This window comes from Calliopsis andreniformis, chromosome 12 (genome assembly GCF_051401765.1).
Source record: "Calliopsis andreniformis isolate RMS-2024a chromosome 12, iyCalAndr_principal, whole genome shotgun sequence".
In the NCBI taxonomy this organism is placed as follows: Eukaryota; Metazoa; Arthropoda; class Insecta; order Hymenoptera; family Andrenidae; genus Calliopsis; species Calliopsis andreniformis.
The window spans coordinates 16305497-16315286 of record NC_135073.1 but is presented as its reverse complement, the minus strand read 5'-3'; the positions used below and the strand labels follow the sequence as shown (position 1 = coordinate 16315286).

Below are 9790 nucleotides of genomic sequence, written 5' to 3'. Positions count from 1 at the left end.
CGACTTATTAACGACGACAGTAACGCGTGAACGTCAATACAGCAATTTGCATCGCGTGTGGCCTGGAATACGCAAAGTTCACCAGGAGTTCGCTAAAGGAAACTTCTGTGCACGTTGAGGGTGGACTCGATTGCATGCAGCGAGTAGCAACACTGCAGAGTTTGCTTCTGCGTTTGACTAATCCTCGTATCATCAGCAAATTTTGAGGGCTTAGGAGGATGCTCAAATTCTTTGAGCATCCTTTGAACATTCTCTACCAAAAAATTGGTTCCTAGCGAAAGCTTGCCTTGCCCAGGTCCCTTCCATGGGGCATGACGCAACATGACAGTCTCTTTGTGCGCAAGTTTATGAAGATGTCGAAGGAAGCGGGGACGTGCGAAGCGTTTACAAAACGCTTACGCGTACCACAGCTCGCCGCGCCGCGTGCACATCCACGCTGGCCGGATACATTATCTGATGGCACCGACATACGTCTTCGCTGTCAGCCGATCGTTAAGGGAACAATCAGACACGCCAGAGACGGATCGACTGCCATGGTCCCCTCCCACCCCCTCCACATCCCACCAGCCTTTTTATTCACTATTTTTATTCCGTCCCCGTGACCATCCAGTTCCACCGACTACCTGTCCTCCACCTTGGGTGAAACCCTTTTTCCAGGGGCGTTGCTGAACATTTGGTTCTTAGGGTGGAACGTGATCTTTGGGATGCTTTGAAAGTAATATCGCGTATTGAAAGGAAAATTATGTAGGTATTCTAGGTTACTTAATTTTAGTGGTCGTGTAGGAGTTGCGAGTTTAGGAATTTTTATTTTTGCTGTTAGGGGATGGGACTGTAGTCAAATATCTTTTTTAACACGTTCAGAGCTCTATGACTTCCTTAATGCAGCGGTGAATTGGACGTTTGGGGTGGACTGTGGTCGTGTTAAAGTATATGAAGGGGCTGTCACGAAGAAGGCTGGTTACACCCATTAAAGTCACAAAAGATCATTGTAGTCTGTGCATCATTCGCCTACGATCGTTTTCATAGCGGTAGAGCCAACGTGACCGCAGAGTCCGGCGAATGGAAATTCGATTACTCGGATCCCGCAGGTGTTTCCATCGCTGCGATCCTTTATTACGTGACAATATTGCGAACGCTTCTTGCGGGCAATAAAGCGCCTTAAGATCCTTGCCAGATGTCACCGTGGGTAGCGTCATATACGAGACCAAAATCTCAAATATTAGCGGATTCTCGGGTGGATAGAGAGGATGGCACAGCCGCGCTCTAATATCGCAGTTTTTCCAACCCCTCGTGGCGGTGTAGCATCGTGACACGTGCGGGTAACGGCTTATAAAACTTTCGTAAAACACGAGTCATCGCGACATATCGCCCTTGCTTTGTTGCCACAAATTTGTCAGTCCAGAAACGCTGATTTAAAGTTCAATGATATGGCAATCCTTTGTCATTCTCTAAACATTCTTCTTCTGTGAGCAATACATAGTTATTTAAAGGTGTGATAATGTAAAAAAATTATTAGCTCCTTCAGTGACTATTAAATTACTTCACTTTTAGTCCAAGGGCCAGACCAAGGGCTGGTCCAAGGGCTAGTCCAAGGGCTAATCCAAGGGCTAGTCTAAAGAGACCCTTCCCAGGATCGCAAAAGCCATCCGGAGCCGCCGAAGGCCCCGTCGCGAGTGAGACACTCGAGGTCCTCCTGTATGTATATCTTCGCAACTAGGAGTGGGGCAGCCAATGAAATTAGTTCTTGGGTGGTGGAAATTGCAATATTAATCGAACGAAGAATAATTTGCGGAGAATTTATATTTCTCATAAAATAATCATCATATTTTATCATAATATTTTATCATTAGTTGCTTCTCCGTAATCAGGTTGTTTAAATAATTAGCAATAGATTGTGCAAAAGATTCATGGTGTTGAACACAGTAATGCTTTCAAGTGGTTTTCTAGGAGGTTCAATAGCAAAAGTTTAAGACAGAAGCTGCAGTCGATGCAACTTCAATTTATTAACAATCTGAGGATATAAAACCAATATAGGGACTTTAAAATTCATTTTGTAATAATATTGACCAATGAAAATTGTTTCTTTATCGTAGGAAGATTTAAAAAATTTATTCAAAATATGGACAGTGAAACGCTATAGCCATCTAGCTGCGACCCTTGAACTACAAACATGAAAAATTTAGTATTTGTTAATTTATTAGCTATTTGATGATGTAGTATCATTATAGAAGCTCTACACATCACTCTACAATAATAAACATTTATGGAAATTGTTTATTTATTGCAAAGCCAGCATTTGAAACATGCAGCTCTGAACGGTACTGCCAGCACCATCTAACGGTGACACCTAAGAACTAACGTTTAAAATAAATTTGAAAATGCTTTATTCATTAATATATTCACGGGAAAGGAAGATTTATTGCAATTTGTTAATTAAGTGTTTAAAGTAGTTTTTTGCGGGAAGTATAGGTCATGGAACTTAGGTCACTGAGTTGAAAGAATTACAAGCAATATAGTATCCTTAACGTATTTATTTTTTGTTCATATGAATTATGTATATACATGTGGATTTTCTTTTTGAGACAAGCATCACGACCTCTGCGCGAACTCTAGTCTCTCTGAATTCGAGTTTATCCTTTCAATGCAATGAGACAAAAAGAAGGATGATGTTTTCCCTGATGACGCAGATGATAAAATAAGAATACCTCACGAGTTGCGAGCTACGGCGTAGCGCATCCTACTGCTACGCAGCTTTATCACATTGTCAATTCCTGAAACATAATAAAGTGCAAAGTAAATTTTTGATCAATCAACTGTATTTAAATCTGTACTAGGAAATGACTCGATCAGTCTGCCAAGATTTACAGCAATGTATTAATTCTGTTAAGTAAATATGTATGCGAAACCATTACGTGAATCATCATCTATTCTTAATAGTAGTATAGCACGCTCTTTATGTGCAAAAGCTTACCATAATAGCATTGACAATGTCATTCTGATTATTTTTGAGAGCTTTAATAGCCTTCCCTCGAGACACGTGAGACTGACTAATTACTAGGTCAATATCCTTTTCTTCGACACCCGTTTCATCGACTTCTTCTTCCGATTCTTCTTGTATAGGTGCAACCTATAGCAAAATTAAGTTGGAGAATGAAATTCAATATATAGTGAAAGCACTGGTTCTGCTTTATAGGATTAATAAATGTTTGTACAATATCTTACCGTAGTACTACCACCCGCTTCCGTTGCTGGAATAACTGGGGGTTCTTTGAACTTCTCAGCTGCCGCAACTTGGGCTTGCTGACTGAGATCCTCAATCTAAACCAGAGTTTTTTCAAATATAAAATAACCATAGAATAACATTGAAAAAATAGAACTATTTTATAAGCATCAGTCTGCCAAGGAATATTTCAGCAAAAATTTCAGCTAGTAATATGCGAAACTTTAGATCATCATCGTGTATACCCATAAATGCAGACAAATAGTTTAAGAGCTTTACCTTAGCTTCTCCAAATACTATATAAGTATCTGAAGCCGGATTTTTCAATACGTCTGGTTTATTGATTACAAAGAGAATATTCTTTGATTTACGGATAGTTACTCTATTAACGCCTTGTACCTGTAGATGAAAAAAGGAAATTAGAATTTCTATTATATGATACAGAATAATATGAGAACGCAAATCTAATCAACGCACAGGTTTCAACCCTAGTTTGCTCATTAACTTCCTTGCTTTCTTTTCTCCACGGCTCTGTTTTGCTTTGGATACCATATCACTCGGTAGGCCAGTGACGGTTGTTCCTGGGAACCCAACCGTACCACCGGTACGTGGATCATCCACATCTGGGACAGTATCATCAGAGTCTGAATCAGTTCCAGATCCTGCTGCTGCGGCTTCAACCTTGGTAGGTTCAGAGCTCGCAGCTTTGTCAAGTTCAGTTAATTCCGGCATGTTTGTTAATCTAGAACACACAAAAATATTACATGTTACTCATTTCGTATTACATCATCAGTCTCTGTAATAAACCAGACATATTTTTTACATGGATAAACAACCTGAACTCCGATATTACTTATAAGTTCAAGTCCTTGAACTTTCTAAAAAATACGATCGCACGTGTTTGATACCGGATTACCAAAATCCGCCCGACCTCAAACTCGTCCTGATTTTCAATTAAAATACACAGTATGGTGTATTTTGACTAGGAATCGACGAAATTTATTCGTGAATTGGAAATTATTCGTGAATGCGAAGCGATTATACAAACTTAAACAATTATCGTAGAACGATTGTCACAGACAAATGGACGTTGTTATGGCGCCCACTGGAGGTAGACGAAAAATACTTGTAGCGATGCGATCGACAATTTTCTTCGTTACTTGTAACTAGCAATTGTTTCACTGTCAAAATGCATTTATATAAACTAATGGTAACGCGTTTCGGGCTGCTTCGCGGTTTTACACGATATTTTACGTGGTTATCGTGCACGATGAATTTTGTGAGCAGAGATTGAAGTGCAAATATTTTGCACGTCCATCGTTGACAATATATTATATCACACAATAAGATTCACACAGAGAGATTCATCGGTTACTTGTCTCGCGATATTCGCGCTCTTTTACTATCATTGTAGAACGATGCTGAAAAAATCGTTAGATTTACCTCGAACGATAGCCTGTCGACAGCCGTACACTATTTTTACCATATAAACTGAGACCGATTCACACGTGTACTCGATGAGCATAGTTTTGCACTTTTAAGAACGCAAGGCGCGAAGGATTCGTTAAATCAGTATCCGCAATTGGCTGCACGAGAGCAGTTTTATTTCGGAGCGATCAAAGGGAGCGGTAATTTGTTTCGAATTTTTTAATTCCATTTTTTTAGTTATTTTTATCTTGGTTGCTTATGATTAAATATAGCTATAAGATCTGTAATAATAGCAATAGTTTTTAAGTGACAGTATATAAAGTATATAAAGGTACATAAAGAAATTACAAAATTTAGACATTTTAACTCCAATTACAAAATTTTATTTTAACGCCGCAGTATCCTTTGATTGTTTATTATAAATATTAAGTATAATTATGAAAAATGTTGGTATTCTAATTTTCATTCAAAAGTATATTTCCTTTAACAATTAGTCAAACAGTTTTGATCACCATATAAATACAAATTTCATTTGTAATCACGTTAAGTTTTACACCACTACTATATATTAAGCACTGTTTCAAATGAAGATAAAACAATTAAATTATTCTTAAAGGGAAAAATTACTTTCATAGCATTTCTTAAAGTACATCTGTACAAACTAATTATCATAACAATTAGTTATTGTTATTGCATATTTCACAAAACACTGGTTTTTATCTGACGTAAATGTGAATCACATTTAGTTTTAACAGATATTAGTAAGATACAGTACATATTGTTATCACAATGATTCTTATATTAACGAGTTCGACAAAACACGATTTAATTAAAAAAAAGTGAAATATTTTTTTTCTTATTTTCTTTTTTCCACATGAACATAGATATAAAACCATCCATACAACGTCTAATATTAAAAATGTATCTCATTTAAAAATATTATCGAGCACATAAATTATGACTCTCTCACATTTCACAACTTTGCGAAGGATATACTTAAGTTCAATGAAAATTCCTATAGGAAAAGAAAAAGGAAATGATTTCTTCTAATATAAATACTAATGTCCATTAATGACAAGATAAGCAGTCTTGCATAAAATTGCATAAAATATTATTGACTACAGTTTCCAACGTGGGCATTTTCTTCAATTACTCGAGAAGATTTTAGATCTTTATAAGAATAAATCATTTCTAAAAAATTTTCGATATTTTATGAAATTTTACAATTTTATGGGTAACAGATAGATGAAGCAAAAATGCCATTTCAAAAAATTTAAGAAGATATTGGGTTTTTTATCAATATCTTCTCCTAGTATTTGTGATTATCTTGCTTCATTTTACAGTTACACACATTCCTAACGGGAATTAGACAAGAACAATTTGGAATGACTTTGTTCATTCGACATACGAGAATATAGTATGCGGCTTATGCAAATACTATATTACTGCCCACTGTCGAATATGGTACTTTTTTCAAAGGTAATCTAACAATAAGTAATATAGTATTTACATTTTTGCTACATATATATACCTATACACTTCCATACTACACGTCGATTGTAGTAGAGTGGATAACAAACAGTTTCTTGTCACGAGTTCTTTGAAAATTTATTCTTGTTAGGACAAAGATTCATCAATATCCATCTTTTCAACACTTTCTTCACGTTTCTCCTCTTCTTTTGTCTCAGATTTCTGATCATCAAGTTCATCTATAATTATAATCGTTCGTAAAACTAGAGAATAAAAAAAATTACATAAATATATAAGAAAATTATTAATTACCACATTCTTTTTTTGTTTCTTCAATTACGTGCTCAGTATCTTCTGCTATTTCTGATGGTCTCTCGACTACTTCAATATCAGAATCTGCAAATTGAATACATTTTCAATGCATTTGTAGATTAATGCAAAGTAAAATAAAATAAAAATATTCCAAACCTGTATCTGATGGACTTGATGATTCCAGTGGTACTTGTTTGTGTGATTCTATGTCTGTAGCAGGTGATACATGTTCAGGTGTATTTGAAGGTGATAAATTGCTTTGTATATCAAATGATAATTTTGGTGCGGACGGCTTTTGTTTTCTTGCAGGGTTCCAGAAGTTGCAATAGCAACATCTAAATGCTAGAAGAAAAAAGAACATACTTTAAGTACTTTATATCGCAATTGAAGTTTGACGAATAACTTTTTCGATTCTTATGAAACAAATATTTACCAAAGTATTCAAATTCTTCTTTTAATGCCATTCCATTATGTGACTCACACTGTCGACAAATTAGTGCATAACGATTTGATGGACCATCACCCACTAGGTAATCAATTAATCGATCCAAATAAGTCCTTTGCCGAGCTAATACTGGACGCGGCAAAGGTGATCCTATTGCAGAATTAGTTTTATAATTGTTTGACGCAAGTTGTGTATAAATAAATATGAAAGAAAACAATGTTATGTAACTTACATAATGAAGGAATATATAAAGAATTTCTTTTCTTATAATAGAACAACAATATTTTACAAATAAAAAAAGTTAATTATTAATTCTAACAATACTAACGATAACCTATAGCTGGAGTATTGACTGCTCTCACACTACTCTGGAAAGGAGTAATTTGTGGATTCTGAGTGGGAGACATGCCAACTGGGACAAGGCCAGTGTTAGTGGGCATTCCACTTTGCACATTTAGTGGTTGATTTTGTCGTGCCATTACTCTTCTTCTTAGGTCTCCGGAACTAGGTAGTGGCGTGTTACACTGAGATACTAGATTTTGTGGTGTAGAAAATCGTTGAGGCGTTTCTGATGGTGCTGACACCTTAAAAGCTGGCTAAAATAAAAGTTTCATTCACTACAGTTTTATATTTTTTTATTTTTATTATGCAAAAATATACTTTTTTGTATATAGAAACAAGTGACTAGATAAAAAATACAAACCTGAGGAGATAACTGAAAAAGAAAAAAAAAGAAATTCAATTAAAACAAATTTAAGTAAAAAAAAATTAAAATAATAAAAGAACTTGCTCAATAAGTCATGTGTTTTTAAATCATATACTCTTTTTTACTTACAGGTGTCATTTTTAATTGATCTGGAGCAAATTTTAATAATATTTCTTTTGCTTTTTTATATGTCTCAGTTTCAGTTACTTCCTCCAGAATTTTCTTTTTTTCCATTTGCATTGTACTCAATTTGTCTTGATTGTGAGAAATTTTACGTTTATAATACCAAGTAACCATTTTTTTCGTAAATAATATTCTGCCACAATAAAATTTTTAATAAACTTTAGAAGAACTGTAAGATGAATAAATTTATTTATGTAAATACTTACAAAATTGGGAAGGTCAACAATGGAATGATATAGAATATTTGATCATATAGTGATGCAGGAAAGAAATAGAAATAAAAAATGAATGCTGTTATGATATAGAGTATGACACTATAAAGAATAAGGGTTCCAACAATTCTTTTGTGTCTTTGTTCTGTAGTATGTCCATATCTTTCTATTTCTTTAATTTTCTGTCAAGAAATAGCATTTTTTAGTCTTTACTATTTCTATGTAATAGTTATTTAAATAGGTATAAATTCCTTACCGCATCTAAGTCTTCTAAAATCTCAATAGTTGTTTTCTTTTTCTGAAATATGTAATTTTTTATATACAGTGTCAAATAAAATCCATGAAAAAATAATCATATAAAAAAAGAATATAGAAAATATACATAGGACCAAGCCGAATTTAATCAAATTCAAATGAATTCAATACTGTGAATCAAGCATGTCCATGGAATAATAATTAAACTGCTTATGATTACACATATAGCATATTAATTTAAAACTTTTAGCTTTAAGCTTAGTCACTTCTAGATTGTTACAGTATGTCAAAAAGACTAAAAAAAAATATTTCACAGAAATTAAACTACTATATTCTTTCTATGTTTAGAGTTTACCACTAAGGAATTCAAATAGCATAAATGGAATATCATTGAATGGTAATTTTGTATTGCATGATAATCCCACTGCATAAATTATATGTCAATTTTGATTAATCATTGAATGTTGTGAATTTCATTCTGCTTTAGTTACAAAAATAGAACAACAGAGGGTACTATTATAAAAGTTTCATGCTTGATATACGTTTGATAGGATACACATATGTTACTCATCGTTAACTCCGTTTAAACCCTTCTTATCTTCGCGCCTAACCTCGAAAAGCTATCAACCATAAAACCATATCATTATTTCGATTTAATCCCTGTATCGACGCAACATAGAATATTACTAGTTAATGATTTCTGATACATTAACGAAGAGTAGAACCAAGAAATAACATTTAAATGCACAGAAAACCGGGATGATATGGTGAAACGTTAACCTCAAAAGCGCACAATAAATCAGCGACATTATTTTCGCAAATACTAACACACACTTACACGAAATCTTGACAATATTATTCCCATGGTGTTGGCTCTCGAACGAGATCTTCCACGGATCGAAAAATCGTTTTGATCGGCGAAGATAAAACGGTACGTGCGTAAGATGTCAAAGTCAAAACAAGAGATTCGTGCAATTTTAAAATAGCCTAGCCGGGCGCTATCTACGTGCACTTGTACGACCCAAATTTAAATCCCTCCGCGTTTTCTTTCGATATTTATAGATAGAATAATCTATAAACACTTCTCGAATGGCAACGACGAGAGATTCACGATCGTAAAGCGAAAGTTTCGGCGAAGGCGCGCGGAATATTCGGCGAATCAACAGATGTCGAGGACCCCTTTTCTTCGTTTGTCACTTTTGCACGAACGAACCAATCAAGCGGGGAAATATTTTTTTTCTATAACCAGTTTCTCGTTCACTAGTATTTCTGCATGACAACGAATCACGCAAACCGACAGCTATTTCGTGGATACACTTCTTCGCGGATCAGCTGGAATCGCAACCGTTGTTCCGTTTGAACCTGCAAACCGAACTGAGTCACGAACCGCTATAGACTGCAGACAGTGCTGGGAACGATTTCGTTCTGAGAAACGCTCATTTCCCGCATCGATAAGGAAGAAATGCGAAGATTGGATTAAACTGTAACATAACGATTTTTTTGCAAGGGTATAGGCAAAAACTTCGCAGCTACAAATACACGTATAATATTTTAGCGAA

The 9790-nt window shown here is 35.0% G+C and overlaps 1 protein-coding gene across 1 annotated transcript; it reads right to left on the bottom strand.

Annotated features, from left to right (window-relative positions):
* Nucleotides 1–2513: 2513 nt before the first annotated feature.
* On the bottom strand, nucleotides 2514–9589 carry Lnpk (zinc-ribbon metal-binding protein lunapark). The gene is made up of 30 exons (XM_076389856.1): nucleotides 9070–9589; nucleotides 8233–8274; nucleotides 7971–8158; nucleotides 7711–7897; nucleotides 7204–7471; nucleotides 6864–7025; nucleotides 6587–6772; nucleotides 6431–6514; nucleotides 6273–6357; nucleotides 6159–6233; nucleotides 6095–6100; nucleotides 6009–6037; nucleotides 5873–5957; nucleotides 5781–5791; nucleotides 5619–5663; nucleotides 5542–5555; nucleotides 5357–5443; nucleotides 5299–5309; nucleotides 5043–5103; nucleotides 4848–4895; nucleotides 4664–4754; nucleotides 4596–4622; nucleotides 4289–4401; nucleotides 4129–4202; nucleotides 4006–4056; nucleotides 3698–3962; nucleotides 3500–3619; nucleotides 3223–3318; nucleotides 2972–3127; nucleotides 2514–2771 (listed from the first exon to the last, which is right to left on the bottom strand). The coding sequence occupies exons 1-30, from the start codon at nucleotides 9094–9096 to the stop codon at nucleotides 2757–2759; spliced, it is 2709 nt and encodes a 902-aa protein (XP_076245971.1). The 5' UTR covers nucleotides 9097–9589; the 3' UTR covers nucleotides 2514–2756.
* Between the last annotated feature and the right edge of the window lie 201 nt (nucleotides 9590–9790).

Bases quoted from the DNA above. Each gene is read 5' to 3' on its own strand.
- Lnpk (XM_076389856.1), bottom strand. From the start codon at position 9,096: ATGGGAATAATATTGTCAAGATTTCGT. The intron at 6,773-6,863 runs GTAAATATTTGT...TTTTTCTTCTAG, and splicing joins AGAAGAATTTGAATACTTTG to CATTTAGATGTTGCTATTGC. The intron at 4,057-4,128 runs GTATCAAACACG...ATCGGAGTTCAG, and splicing joins GGGCGGATTTTGGTAATCCG to GTTGTTTATCCATGTAAAAA.